At 46.8% G+C, this 15800-nt stretch overlaps 1 protein-coding gene across 1 annotated transcript in view; it reads right to left on the bottom strand.

Annotated features, from left to right (window-relative positions):
* The window catches only part of NXPH2 (neurexophilin 2), a 41689-nt gene extending 37917 nt beyond the window's left edge, over nucleotides 1–3772 (bottom strand). Inside the window, exon 1 of the mRNA XM_054381276.1 lies at nucleotides 3275–3772. Within this exon, the coding sequence (XP_054237251.1) occupies nucleotides 3275–3772 (498 nt within the window). The remainder of the gene's footprint in view (nucleotides 1–3274) is intronic.
* Nucleotides 3773–15800: the final 12028 nt, after the last annotated feature.

Here is a 15800-nt window from a genome sequence, read left to right as displayed (position 1 = left end):
TTGTTTTCATCATAGGTAAACATTCCAGCCATTGAGAAATCCAAACAAACCTCATCTGCCACTGAATTTTGCTCATATCAAATGCTATACTTCAGTCTTGGTAGAGAAAAAATAAGATACTTTGGGTTTGTTTTATCTTAATATTTCTCATCTATACAAACACTGCTGGTTAATAATTAACTGCTTTTAAAGGTTTGTAAAATAATTAATTCCTAAGTTTCTAATATGGTGTCAGGTCTGTCCAGTGATAATGTTGGAAGAGAGTTTCTTGAGAGGGAAGCTGGTGCAACTGTAAGTGCTAGAAAATGCTGCTGTAATCCTTTCTTCATTTCAGATTGCAAATATGGGGGCATAAACAAAGAGTTATGGTGCTGGCTAACCCAGCAGAACCACAGGTCCTGTCTGTGTCTGCCTGTAGCTATGCCTTGCCAAGACAAAGGGGAAGTAGTGGCTATACAACCTGTCTATAACTAAAGCAGACCCTGCTTCTTGACTCAAAACCTAGACACGGCTTTTTTTTCCCCCTTTTTTTGTTTCTTAAAGGAAAGGGGGAAACCTCATACATTTTGAAGACCCCATTATGAACTATTTTAAACAATCCTATGAAACAGGATATTTTAAACGTGTAAATTAATAACATGAAAAGAAAATACTGGCTACTGATAATCTTGTGGTTTGTTGTTTTCTTTTTCTTTATTTGTCATTTCTTTAAAATGACAAATATATTGCCAGGCAATTAGCAGAGGCACCCCCCTCCCCCCCCCCCATTTTAAACTAACTTAACACTATCAGGCATACTACAAACCATGTAATGCCAATACTCCATTCTTTTCCATTTCCAACACGTGGAACTCCAAAGAGGTTACTAACAGGGCATTCAACAATGATGTGACAAGTGAAAAAAGACTAGTGAAAATCAACAGTAAAGCAAGAGTACCTGCTAATGACAATGTGGTACAACACAACAGGTTTTGGGCTTCTATCAGCAACAGCCCTGAGCGTGCACTGCAAAGGACTGTTCTGATCTATATTGAAAGCATAAGGCCACCATGACTGCTAAAATGAATGTGTTTATAGTGAAGCAAGTCAGCACCTTACCCTGATGCAACAGCAGTCTGCCTTACTGTTTAACATTCCCAAATATGCAAAGCAGTTTAGGAAATACATATGTGCTTATGCTGCATGCATCCTGCTATACCATCCATTAGCTACAATAACCACCCAAGAACTTGCTCCAAAAATGCATCCACACTCGACTGAGGAAGTATTAAACTCCTGATTGAACAGTATTAGATACGGTGCATAAACAATTCATCTAACTAACACTGCTTTCAAGAAACTAGGTGATTGTCAGAATCCTTAGCATCTCCTCAAATCTGTGAGGTTTTACACGGGCTTGATTCTGCATTCATGCATCTTTAATGAAGAGGTAATACCACACTTTGGTATTTGAAAGCCACGCAAGCATATGAAGTTTCATTAAAATGAAGTATTTCTACCTTTATTAAAATAGAGTGCCAAAATACTTTGCATTCTAACATTTCTGATTTCATAAAAAATAAGATTTTACCATCAGGAAGGGGTTGATGGTAGCATTTCTGGGTTACTAGAATGCTGCTGTATTGCAAGACTAAAACTTAATTTTTTTTTTCTTTCCTGGCTGAAAAGCTGAGCCTTTAGTGCTGAGCTTCAGTTAGAAAGAAAACAAGTCAAGAATCACTGCTACCAATGTGTGCCTGCTAAAACATCTAATTAGATTCCAGGAAGCCACCAGTCCCTCCAAACAGCAGCTAGAGAACACAGAACAGCACAGAGACCTGTATTCAATACACTACCAAGTATTTCCAAAATCAGGCTGCAACAAGCTGTAACCTTAACCAGACGTTAACCGGGTGTTCTGTTAATACTCTCCCACAACGTATTTACACTTTTTAGTCATGGATTAGCATTAAATGGTATATCTAAAATACCTCAAACCACACACACATTCTTGTTTGGCTTTATTATTTAAAGCAGTTGATGTAAGCTACAAAACTAATTGACTCCAAAACTTTGCTGGTTTGTCTATAAAGAAAGCAGAAAAAATGAATACTCCTGTGTGAGCCAAGTGCCACATCCACCTGAAAACCTGCACTGTGCATGATCTTTGCTCAAGACAGCAACTTTGCTTCTTCAGTCAGCCTTCACCCAAGGTATATAAAAGCACGGCAAGAAACTTCCAAGCATCATCCGCAAAACAATGTGTGACAAACCCAGTCCCTGTTCAAAGAGGCATCAATCAGTCCCTTTGATATCTGTTTTAAAAAAAATGAAAAGTTGGGTGTGAGTGCCTGGGAGAGGTTGCAGGTGTAAGGAAGAAGCGTCTTATATTTAGTTCCCCTCTGCTCAGCAACTTTGTAAGCCATTTTCTGCTTTCTTTTCCCATCCATCACCCCTGCGTGTTGTTTAGCTGGAAACTGGGCTGTAAGAATGTGAAGAATGTAAACAGCCTTTTATTGTCCAAAAGGATGGGAGTGTGAAAGAAATGCGTGCCTTATCGCAGGACTGCAGCTCGCTACTTCACTGCTATGATAAAGTGCTGGAGCAAAAAACATTACACGACAAGCACAATCCAAAAACCGGATTAGGATTTGACATAAGCTTCCTCAAAAACTAATCAATCAACTCACGCTGTAATATTAGACTCCAGTTCTTAAGGAGGGCGTTTAATCCCTTCAAGGTTTATTACACACTCCCTGTTGACTACAGTGACAAACTTTGAGATACAAAGCATCTGAGGATGAGAAAGACAACTTTTACAGCACAAATCAGAGGTAATTAGGGGTGTGAAAACAAAACTGCCCCAATAATTCCGAAATTACATTTTAATAATACTCGTTGAAGTGAAGATTGCCAAACTCTTCTGCAAATACGTTTTTTCTCTTTTCAAATTCTTCTGCTGTATAAATGTGGCCATTACGGACATTTGTCTTCCACCATAAATGCCCCACAACCGAGGCAGTTTGGCGGCTCTGAGAGTTTGCTCCCCGCGTACCTGTCCGCAGCCGCGCACCTCGCTTTGCTTCCTCCCTGCATTGCTTTGAATTTCCAAGTCCGCATTTCACCTTGTCGCCATGTCAGTCCTCAAATACCCCCACCGCATGCCACGGAATGTGTGGCATAAACCAGGTGTGTGCCACCTGCTTATGATAAAAATTAACAACCCCGATCCCGTGCGCTGCAGCAAGCCCAAAGTAAACGGGGAAGCTTTACTAGTGTTGGTGACGCTACCCACACTCCGCCTATGTGTCCTGCACACCAAAAGAGGCACTTGAAGACGGCAGAAAACTTTCCGGGAAAGGACAGTTTTGGGTGTTGCTCGGCAGCCGGCCCGCGGTGCCCGGCTCCGCGCCGGCTCCCGACACCGGGCATGCCCAGTGCCCGGCGCACCTCGACTCCGGAGCGGCTCTTTGCGCGGGTATCTGAGCGCCCCGCGATCCCGCCAGGCAGCCAACGCGCGAAAAAAGCACAGCCCCGCTTTCAGAAAAATAGACAAAAACGAGTGCCGGGCGACAGGAGGTTGCCCGCTGGTGAGGTGCGGGCTGCTCGGGGCCAGATCTGCTTCTGCCTCCAGCGCAAACCGCGCCCGCTGCCCTCCCCGGTGGGAAGGGCGCCGATTTCTCCCGAAGTCTTGCAGCAGGGGCTTGGGGGGATTGGGGGCACCGGAAAGGAGACTTACGAGCTGAAGGACACCCTGGACCACGACGAGGGGCAGGGGCTGCAGGTGCACCATCCTGGCAGATGGTCTAGGAGGCGACTCCCCTCGCACGGGTCTCGCACATCTCCACTCCAGGGAAGAGGACGGGGGCAGAACCGAGCGCAGGGACACACTGCTCCGCTTGGCGCTCGTCACGGGACGCTGGCAGGCAGCGGCGAAACCCCGGCACTGCCGCGCCGCTCCGCTCCCCTCCGCTCCGCTCCCCTCCGCTCCGGTCCGCGGGCGGCCATGGCGGGAGGGAGGCGGGAAGGGGGGAAGGGGGGAAGGAGAAGGCGGGAAGGCAGGAGGCGGCGGCGACGACAGCGGCACCCCCCGCGAGGCGGAGCTGGGAACCCCTCACAGCCCGCTGTGGACCCGCCGACCGGCGGCATTCCGGCGGCCGGAGCCTGCCGCCTCGCTACATGCCATGATGCGGAGGAGTCGCCCCGCCGGGCCGAAGTTGAGGAGATCCGTGGAGGGAGGGGGTAGCCGTGCGCCCGCGCTGGGCGACGACCGGACCCCCGGGCGCGGCGACCCGGCCCGCCCCGGCAAGTTGCAAGAGGCGGCGGCCCCTCCTCCGCTCGCAACTGCCTCCCACCGCCCTGCCCGCAGGGTGTTGGCTGTTCGCGGGGCTAGAGGCTGGCTTCGCTGGGGGGAAGGAGACCGGTTGAAGTTTGGCTTAGCGTTCGCTCCGCGGTTCTGTTTGCATAGGTAACCACTGTCACAGCTCTGTTGTTTCCGGGTGGATCTGGCATCCACACGAGGGTGGGCAGCCATGGTTCTAGTGGGGAAACACAACATGAGGAGACACGGAGGAATGCCCAGGCCCTGTGTCTGGCACTCTTTGTCCTGCCCCGGGGACACCGCATGTCTGTCAGCTGAGGTGTCCCCTTGAGTGGGTGTGGGGATTGGGTCGTGTTCAAGTTGGCTCCTTGTGTGGTGCTTGAGCTGACTGAGGAACAGGAAAGAGCCCAGCTGCAAGCAGCACCTGGGCAATGGTGTCTGAGCTTGCTGGGAGCTCAGAAGGCTGGAAGATACACCTCTGAAGAAGCCACTCTGAGACGGTATCCATTTCAGAATGTAAATTAGTGAATGCTCTCCAGACCCTTTTTTGTGATGGGCATGAGCTGCCTGGAACTTTTGTTCCTGTGCTTTCAAGCTGCAAACCAACCTTGTAACGTTGTAATTACAACCTCATAATGTGGCAGCCTGGGAAGGGGAAATGAAGTTTTGAGTGCAGGAGGCTGGGGTCTGAGGGAGGCCCTGGGCATCTTTGGCACACGAGCCTCGGAGGGAGGCCCTGGGCACCTTTGGCACACCAGCCTCTCGCACGACCTGGGACTGCAGCGGGAGCACCACTACCCGTGATGGGTAAGCCCGCAGCCAGCCTGCCACCATGGCTGCTCCATATTCCCTTTGATATGATAGAGCTGACTGCTACTGGGCTGAGTGCAGGGTCCATATTCCCTTGTGATGTAATAGAGCTGACTGCTACTGGTCTGAGGTGCAGGCTCCATATTCCCCTGTGATGGGATAGAGCTGACTGCTACTGGTCTGAGGTGCAGGGTCCATATTCACCTGAGATGTGATAGAGCTGACTGCTACTGGGCTGAGGCGTAGGCTCCATATTTCATATTTTCAACTGCTAAAATCCTTGCCAGTGGGAATGGCTTTGCAAACCCTTGTGTTGCCCTTGAGAGCAGCCATGATCTTACCAGCTAATGGCTGTGGATATTTAGTTGTCACATCCCACTGCTTCCTTCCCTAACTCTGCTGCTGGTGTCTCATCTGCAATCTGTGCAATCGAGCCAAAAACTGTGTTCTCCCATTTGGGTTCAGAAAAGATACTTGATCTCTAGCAAAGGAAACTACACATAAACTGAACACCTGTAAAATGGGTTCATTTGCAGCAGATTCAATGGTTCAAAGAAAAAAACCCTGCAACAGTGATGGTCTCTGAGCCAATATATTGTAAGGTAATTCATGTGGTTACTTTCTGTGGCACTATTAAAAGTTCTTTAAAAAGTGTTTATTTTGATGGTCTTCAATCTGTTGTGCTCCTACTTGTTTGTTTTGGTTTTTTTTTTTTTTAATACAGAATCATCAGCATAGAACTTGTTAGGATTTACCTATGAAAATTTAAATCCAAACATTATCTTTGCATCTTGAATGGAAAATACTTAAATGCTGCTCTGCATATTTGAGCACCCTGACCTAGGTAAAGACGTCCCTGCACAAGATGACCTTTAAAGGCCCCTTCTGACCCAAACCATTCTGAGATTCTGTTTAGCACAGAAAAATTATATTTGCTATGGTATTGACTGTATAGTTTTGCACCTGTAAATGAACCCCCTACTGGTTTTAGGGTAAGGAAACGCTCGGTTGAGCTGACCTGCTTTGCTGAGCTCTGCTAAGCGTGTGGAGCTGCGCAGGGCCCTGGCGTTGAGCCCCCCGCAAAGGGCAGGGCAGGCAAGGACAGCGCTCCCGGCCAGGGCACGCGGCATGGACATGTCTTGCGCGCCATCTGCCGCTCGCGGGCGGTACTGCCTCAGCGCCGGGGCCGGGTTTGCTCGTGACGAATTGCTTTAAGCAGCTGGCTGAAAGGGCTCTTAGCAATTAGTTAGAATTATGGAGACTAAGTTCGGATGAAGTATTTAGATAGATCTTTTTTAAAAGGAAAAGCTGTGCCCTATAAATTCAAGGAAAGCTTAATTTCTGTAATTGGCTTTTAATGGAACAATAGTGTTTAAACTAAAGTACTGGAGTTCTATCCTATTAAACACAGACTCGATTTAAATGACATTAATTTTGTCACATGAGCTATCAGAAGCTGGCCTTAAATCACACTTTTTTCCCCCCCAGATTAACTAGCAGTAAATATTTGTAAAGCACTTTGAAGCTGAAAAGCACCCTGCACAGTGAGTGATTATAATTTGTGTAACTTCCCAGAAAAGTCACGGCAGTGTTGGTTAAGAATAGAACGTAAGGCATCAGCTTTGCTCTCCCTTGCTTTGGCATGTTAGCACAATCTCTAAACCTTGTTAAATGGGGAAGAGGAAATTTTCTCGTCTAATTGTAAGGTACGATAGCAAATAGTTGGTTCATCTCAGGAAATAATGGTTGTATACTACAGAAAGTAATCCTAATCTCTCTAGAAATGGAGTGACAAGGGAAAACTAAACTAACTGCTCAGGGTCCCACTTAACCAGCTTGGGTGCTACAAGCCAGTGAAAAATACCAGACACATGATCTCTAATACTTGTGCACAAAATCAATAGTAATTGTTATTCCTTTATCATGTAATTTATGAGCACAAACAAGTAAAACCTGTCGTCAGCATCAACCCCATCTGTCATTCCACCTCAACTCTCAAATCTCATTCCTCTGAGTTAATTTAAACAGTGACACCAACCTGTGCTCTTCTTAGTCCTAGGACTCCTCGCTATGTTTCTGAGTACTAGGAAGTACTCTTTACTGGAGACAGTGAAGTGTACGTTCTTTTTGTGAACTCTTCAGGCTCCATCATTAGCTTGTTAGGAGTGGGACAGGTCCTATGCTGTGTCAAAAATCTCACTCCTCTGAATTTTGTAAACTGCATTCTAGCTTCTGCTTTCCAGATTGAGTGTATTTGATATCTGATTTTGTGCACACTTGTCTTTTGCACTAACTGCTTTATCTCAGGGCACTCTTCTTCCTCCTTGGACAACGTGTAGCTGAAAAAAATGTATAAGGTACAGATTCCTTCTCAGATATTAATTTGTGAACCTGTCTTTCTCAGGTAATAGCACCCCATTTCCTGTGTTAGTCCAGAAAAGCTTTTCTTTTGACTGTTCCCATTGGAATTAACTTTTTTTGAATGTGAGTGAACATCTGACAGGTAATTAGTGATAGAACAAGAGGGAATGGCCTCAAGCTGCCACTGGGTAGGTTTAGACTGCACATTAGGAAATATTTGTTCATGGCAGGAGTGGTCAGGCATTGGAATGTGCTGCCCAAGGAGGTGGTGGAGTCCCCAAGCCTGGATGTGTTTAAAGGTGGTTTGGACGTGGTGCTTGGGGCTATGGTTTAGGGGTGAGCCTTGTAGAGTAGGGCTCTGGGTTGGACTTGGTGATCCTGAGGGTCTTTTCCAGCCTGAATGGTTCTGTGATTCTGTGATCCAAATTTAGATGTTAGTAGTCTAGTGGAATGTCATTAATGCCTAATCTGTCTCTGTTGGAAAATGTATTCCCTGATCGTGGTGGCTTGACCCTGGCTGGATGCCAGGTGCCCACCAAAGCCTCTCCTCCTCAGCTGGACAAGGGTAGAAAAGGATACAGTGAAAGGTTCAGGGGTCAAGATGAGAACAGGGAGAGGTCACTCAGCAATTCTGCCAGGGGCAAAACAGACTCAGCTTGGTGAAACTAGTTTAATTTATTTCCAACCAAATAAAAGCAGGGTAACAAGAAATAAAATCAAATCTTCAAAAAACCCTTCCCCTCACCCCTCCCTGCTTCCTGGGCTCAGCTTTACTCCCTGTTTTCTTTGCCTCTGCCTCCACCCCCTCAGTGGCACAGGGGGATGAGCAATGGGAATTGTGGTCAGTTTGTCACACATTGTCTTTGCTGCTCCTTCCTTCTCAATGGGAGGACTCCTCACATCCTCTTCCCCTGCTCCATTGTGGGAGTCTCTCCACAAGAGACTGTTGTCCATGAACCTCTCCACATCGGGTTCTTCCCACAATCTGCTCCAGCATGGGTCCCCTGCAGAGTCACAAGTCCTGCCAGGAAACCTCTTCCAGCATGGGCTCCTCTCTCCATGACTTCACAGTCCTGCTAGGAACCTCTTCCTGTTCAGGTTTCCCTCATGGTCACAGACTGCTTTGGGCATCTTCCTGCTCCAGTGTGAGATGCCCCTGTGGGCTGCAAGTGGAGATCTGTTCCACTATAGACCTCCACGTGCTGCAGGAAAATCTCTGCTCTGGCACCTGGAGCACCTCCTCCCTCTCTTTCTTCACTGAGCTTTGTGTCTGGAGAGTTATTTCTCTTACATATTCTCACTCCTCTTTTTTGCTGCAGTTGATGGTTTGGGGTTTACCTCTTTCTTAAATATGTTATCCCACAGGCACTACAACTCTCACTGGTGCGCTCAGCATCAGCTAGTGGCAGGTCCATCTTGTAGCTGTCTGGTTTTGGCTGTATCAGACATGGAAGAAGCTTCTAGCAGCTTCTCACAGAAGCCACCCCTGTAGCCCACCCCTAGCACAACCTGGCCACTCAAACCCAACATGCTGCTACCTGCTGTTACTGTACCTCCCTTTCAGGAACAGGTCATAATGATGCTTTGCATGGTTTACCCAGATGCTGCACACTGCTGCGCTCCCTCCAGCTCTGTGGCAGCAGCATATTTCAATAGCAAGGTCCTAAATTTTGTGCTGGAATTGCTAGTTAATTTATTGAATGGTAGCAGTCCCAAGATCAATCTTTTATGAACCCTGTGAGTTATTTCCTTCCAGACCCAGAACACAACCTGTTAAACCATACCTTACCCTCTTCACAGCTTGTTCCTAATCACCTTCTCCAGCCTATCTAATTTTTTCCCATGACACCTAATCACATTTTGATTGAAGACCTGATAGATGACTCTAATTCATTTGTCTAGAAAATTAGTAACCTAATCAAAGGCAGATAATGAAATATTCATCATCCTAGAATAATCTGCCTTTCTAAAAGAAAAAAACCAAACTACAACAACCCCCAAATTTATGCCATTTTCTCTTTATGTTTCCAAGCCTCTTTCATTCCTCCCTCAGACTGCTTTCAGCACTTTGCATGTTTCTAAAGTTGATGTTGGCTGATACTGGGTTTCTCTTTCTTTCCGTATCCCAAGGGATGAGTACTCTATTTGCTGTTCTGCATCTAGACTGTTCTGATTCTACAGCTTCATTCCAGATCTCTTCCCCCTGGCTTGCCATTTCCTGGGTTGGCTATTCCAGCATTCTGTAGTGAAGACCGCCTGCTGTGGCTTCTGCATCTACATGTCCCTGAATGCATCAGCTCTTGGACGTCGGGCTGACCACGCTGCATTTTCCCTAATACTCAGAGTCTCCATTCACATTGAAAACTAAGGCAGGAGATTCATTTCAGGGCAGTTATAGACTAACTTTGGCTCTTCCTCCATCCTGAAGAGAGAGTGCCTTGGTTTGCTTTTTCTTTCCATAGACTTGACAAGAAAACTGGCTCCACAACAGGGTTCAGAGAGTCATCATCAGTGGCACAGAGTCCACTTGGAGGCCTCTGGCCAGTGGTGTACCCCAGGGATCAGTACTAGGTCCAGTTTTGTTCAATATCTTTATCAACAACCTGGATGAGGGCATTGAGAGTACCCTCAGCAAGTTCCTGATGACTGGGGGGGTTGGCTGACACCCCTCAGGCTGTGCTGCCATCCAATGTGATCTGGACAGGGTGAGAGCTGGGTGCAGGCAAACCTCCTGGAGTTTAATAAGGACAAGTGCAGGGTCCTGCATCTGGGGAGGAGTAACAACAGGCACCAGGACAGGTTAGAGGCTGCCCTGCTGGAAAGCAACTCCACAGAGAAAGATCTTGGAGTGCTGGTGGACAGCAAGTTCTCCATAGGACAGCAATGTGTCCTTGTGGCCAAGAGAGCCAATGGGATCCTGGGGTGCAGCAAGAAAGGTGTCCAGCAGGGCTAGGGAAGTTCTTCTACCTCTTTGCTCTGCCCTGCTGAGACCACACCTGCAATACTGTGTCCAGTTTTGGGCTCCCCAGTTCAAGAGAGACAGAGACCTGCTGAAGAGAGTCCAAGGGAGAGCCATGAGGATGATTTGGAGACTTGAGCATCTCCCCTGTGGAAAGAGACTGAGAACTCTGGGGCTGTTTAGTCTTGAGAAGAGAAGGCTGAGAGGGATCTGATCAATGGCTATCAATATCTGAGAGGTGGGTGTCAAGTGGAGGGGGCCAGGCTCTTTTGGGTGGTGCACAGTAATAAGGAACAGTGGATACAAACTTGAACATAGAAGGTTTCACTTCAACATGAGGAGAAACTTCTTTGGTGTGAGGGTGCTGGAGCCCTGGAGCAGGCTGCTCAGAGAGGCTGTGGAGTCTCCTTCTCTGGAGACTTTCCAAACCCAGCTGGATGTGTTCCTGTGTGACCTGCCCTGGGTGATGCTGCTCTGGCAGAGGGGTTGGACTGAATGATCTCTGGAGGTCCCTTCCAACCTCTGCCATACTGTGATGCTGTGATACTTTTTAATGAGGCTGAAGAAACTTGGCTACCTTTTCACATGAGTAGTTATGATTTACACTTTCTGATCTCTAATAAACACATTAGCTTTGGCTATCAATATTTTGCTATTTTTGTGTTTTTTAATATGAAGTTATTTTTAATGTGATTAATCCTTAGCACACCTGACACTGAGACAGTAAGAAACTAAGTTGCAAGCAGTAAAAATAAATTTTTATTTGTCCATTAATTCAGTTTTTAGAAAACCATTGCAAGTTCATAGAGTCCTAGAATGGTTTGGGTTGGAAGGGACCTTAAAGATCATCCAATTTAAACCCCCCTGCCATGGGCAGGGACAGCCCCCACCAGCCCAGGTTGCTCAAGGCCTCATCCATCCTGGCTTTGAACACCTCCAGGGAGAGGAGAACATCCACAGCCTCCCTGGGCAACCTGTTCTAATGTCTCCCCACCCTCACTGGAAAGAATTTCTTCCTCAGCTCCAGTGTTAATCTGCCCTCTTCCAGCTCAAAGCCATTGCCCCTTGTTCTGCACTCCCAGCCCATGTCAAAAGTCCCTCCCCAGCTCTCCTGCAGCCCCTTCAGGTACTGGAAGGCTGCTCTAAGGTCTCTCTGGAGCCTTCTTCATGCTGAACAGCCCCTCCTCTCCCAGCCTGTCCCCAGAGGGTCTGTGCTCTAGCCCTCTGATCATCTTCGTGGGCCTCCCCAGCAGCTCCAGGTCGTTCTTGTGCTGGGGGCCCCAGAACTGGAGGGCAGAATGCCCTCCCTGTGCTGCTGCTCTCCCTGCTTTGGATGCAGCCCAGCACACGGCTGGCTCTGGGCTGCCCATGCAGGAGGTGGTTTTCTGTGTCTGGTTTCTGTAAATATCCCAGCTGCACACACAGAAACAGGCCTGTTCCAGCCTCCCTGGGGGGTTGTATGCCAGTACCTCGTTGTTTTCCTTCAGCCCATGCAGGAGTCTTAGCAGTCTTGTTTCCCCAAGCCACACTCTGCAAGCTGACAGGTCATGCAGCAGTACTGCTGGGTGCTCGAGTTCTCCAGAATTCACACACTGCTGCTGAAATGTTTCACTTTGTTCTCTTGCTGCACACAAAGGCTTTTCTATCTGTTTAAACCCTGAAGTTCTCTACAGAGGCTCTAGCAGCAGCACTTCCTGTCTCTGCTATCCAACCTTTCGTGGGCTCGTTCTCCTCTGTTCCTTGCTCCTTGGTTTGTCTGAGGTGCTCAGCTGTCCGTAAGCTGACCTGCAAGCTTGGCTTAAAGCACAGATGCCTCTCCACTGGAATGTTCTATCACCTTGGTTAGTGTGGGTTCTCTCAGTGCAGCTAGTGTGTGCTGGTCTGAATAGACAGGAATGGTCTGCTCCTGCCATTTACTGTTCCTGCTTTGACCCAGGTGATGGAGCTGTGCTGTGGCACTGACAAACTCTGGTTTAGACCCTCAAAGGAGTTTGTTATACATTTAGGTTTAAAGTTTGGGTTTAGAAAGCTCTGTTGAGCTGTTTCTTTCTGTACTATTTAACTTGTTTTTTGATCTTGAAAATCATTTGAGGGAAGAAGAGATGAGTCAGCAGCACTTACTGACTCCTTCTGAGTGCCCAGAGTTTGCACATATTCAAGGAAGTTTGAAAGCCCAATGAGTGAAGTGCAGTTTACGAATGAGCATGGACCTGTGAGCAAGTACAAAGGCACATCCAGCTCTGATTTCGGGGAAAATACAACCTCCTGACAAAGCCAAACTTTCAGTAGACATGCTGGTGACACTGGAAGGGGACTGGTCACAAACTAGAAGAGAGGTATGCAGTAGTGGTAACCGATACATTTTAAACCTACTTTAGAATGAGAAGAAACAGCCTCAAGTTGCTCCAGGGGAGGTTTAGGTTGGATATTAGAGGAAACTTCTTCACTGAGAGGGTTGTCAAGCACTGGTACAGGCTCCCTAAGGTGGAGGATGAATCACCAACCCTGGAGGTGTTTAAAAGATGCAGAAATGTGGTGCAGAGGGACATGGTTTAGCATCAGACTTGGTAGAGTTAGAGAATGGTTGGACCTGATGATCTGAAAGGTTTTTCCAACCCAGATGAGTCTGTGATTCTATTTATGAGCATGAATGGATTAATAAAAAGGGAGATCCTAAAATCAGTAATCATTAGTCAGTCTCTAATGCTGGGCAAAATACCTGAGCAAACATGGAAGGAATTGATACAACAGGGACCAGAAGAGAAATTGGTGCCTGATCTTCCTGCTTTTACAAAGACTACACCAAAGTTTACATTCTCACTTTTTGGATTTCTTTTCTGATTACATCTGTTTCCACTATTAATGATATTTTATTATATGAGGAAGAACAGCTGGCCCAGAGAAGTTTTGGAGGCTCCAACCCTTGAAGTGTTCAAAGCCAAGGTGGAAGGACCTTGAGCAGCCTGGTCTCGTGGGAGGTGTCCCTGCCTATGGCAGGGGAGTTGGAAATAGATGATCTTCAAGGCCCCTTCCAACCCAAACCATTCTGTGATTCAACACAGAAACTGTCTTGAACTGGAGCCATGAGTAACTGTGTCAGGTCAAACAAGTTCTCCATTTGATCTATTGTATCCCCCACAGTATTATTTTGTGTTCCTGTGTCAAATTGCAGGAGATCAGTTCCACACAGACAAGTTCTGATTTGACATAGTGCTTTACAGCACTATGTGGGTAGGAAGCTAATTGCTCAAATTACCCACAGGTTTTAATTTTAAAATCCTCTGTATCTGTTGCAATTTGCTAACACAGCTGAAATTCCAAAGTTTGTAAACTACACCTGGGAATGTCAAAACAGGAACATGGGAAATGTTTTGGAAGATACACCAATGCAAACAGGTCTGATGGAAATTCTCCTTTAAAGGGAAATGAGTTCTCTGTAACTGGGCAAAAAGAGCTAGTAAATAAAGTTGGCTTTAGAAGCCACAGTAGCAAGAGTTATTGCAATAGTGAATCTTTGCAGAGAGCAATCACAGCATTTGAGGGCAGTGTCCCTGCTTTAATGCTCTCAGCTTGTTGTTTCCCCATTCTCACAGGCTTTCCATGCCCTAGCTGGCCACGCTGTTTCATCAGCTCATTCCTTGCAAGGAAGTGCTGTTCCCACAGAGTATGACAAACTCTGTCAGCACATCTGCACCATGTGCTTGGTGTTCCATCCAGGACACAAAACAAGCACATTTGAGTCATTCATAAAATTATAGAATCATTTAGGCTGGAGAAGATCTTGAAGATCATCAAGTCCAGCTGTTAACACTACCAAGTCCATTGCTAAGCCACATCTCTCAGCACCATATCTACATGGCTTTCAAATCCCTCCAGGGATGGTGACACCACCACTTCCCTGGGCAGCCTGTCCCAGGGCTTGACAACCCTTTCAGTAAAAAAGATTTTCTTAATGTCCAACCTAAACCTCCCCTGGTGCAACCTGAGGTTGTTTTTGCTTGTTCTATTGCTTGGGAGAAGTAGACCGACACCCACCTGGTTTCAGCCTCCTTGCAGGTAGAGAACAAGAAGGTCTCCCCTCAGCATCCTCTTCTGCACACTAAACAACCCCAGCTCCCTCAGCACAGCTCATAAGACTTGTCCTCCAGACCCTTCAGCAGATTTATTGTCCTTCTCTGGACACACTCCAGCACCTCACTGTCTTGTAGTGAGGGGCCCAATACTGAGCCCAGTACTCCAGCTGTGGTGTAACCAGTGCAGGGCACAGCAAGAAAAAATAATGCCAACTGTATTTGCTGAGTAATTCTGCCAAAAACATAATTCTAACTTAATATTAGGGGGTGGGGGGGAAGGAAAGAAAGAAGCCAGGGAGCTGTGCCACAGAGACAGCTGGGATTTATGAAATTAGAATTTGCTATTGCATTCCTTTGGGACTGGAAAAATAATGCTCAGTGAACACTTCCAAATCCACTTCTCTTTCACTTTCATTGCACTTCTAAGTGGTAATCTCTTACATAAAAATGTACAGGTGTTTTGCTGCAGCTTTCATGTGAGGGGTGGCAAGAACAAATCTGCACAGAAGATGGACAGGTACTGTCTGATGCACAGGTACTGGCTGTCAGCTGAACTCTGCTGTTTTTAGCAAGCCAGAGAGATTACCCTGTGCCCACCTGAGCTTTCTCAAGGGTAGGGGACATTGTGTCTTTTTCTTCTGTAGGGAGGTCCTGTGTGGCTTTTCAAAAGATTATTTTTCTGGGCAAGTTGCCCAAGATGAGAACCTCTTCAGTGATGTCATTCCCAATGTGAGCAGGTACTTGACTCACTGACTCAGGCGTCATGCTCTGCTCCTGTTCTCACACCGTTTGTCAGCAGCTGTCACACTGTTGCTTTGGTTTGTATTGTTCTGAGCCTGCCCAGGTTAGACCACAGCACATATCCCAGTGGGCCTTTGGGAGCTCATGAGATAAAGTTCTTCACAGAGCACCAGAATATGTGTTGTTATCGGAACAATTTAGCAGCCTGACAAATAATGAAAGCTGAGGCTGAGCACAAAATGGTTTTGAGAATAAGCACAAGTTCTTTGTTTTCTTTATCACCTTCCACAATGCCCAAACAAGTATTCACAAGACATTTTCATATCCCAGGGAAACCAGGCTTTCCTCATGAAAGAGATTGTGTTTCCCAGATGATAAAATTATTAAGGTTGGGAAAGACCTCTAAGATCATCAGATCTCACCATCAACCCAGGTCTGGTCTGTAAACCACTCATTAGGCAGCTGAGGTGGAGAGGGGGCACAATTCCTTCCCCTGCTTTCCTGTTCTCAGTACCACAGTCACCAGATCAAAGAATTGCAGCCTGTAGTGCAAGCC

The sequence above is a fragment of the Indicator indicator genome, chromosome 5 (assembly GCF_027791375.1).
Source record: "Indicator indicator isolate 239-I01 chromosome 5, UM_Iind_1.1, whole genome shotgun sequence".
Classification (NCBI taxonomy): Eukaryota; Metazoa; Chordata; class Aves; order Piciformes; family Indicatoridae; genus Indicator; species Indicator indicator.
The sequence above is the reverse complement of the archived record's forward strand: the minus strand, read 5'-3'. Positions and strand labels throughout refer to the sequence as shown.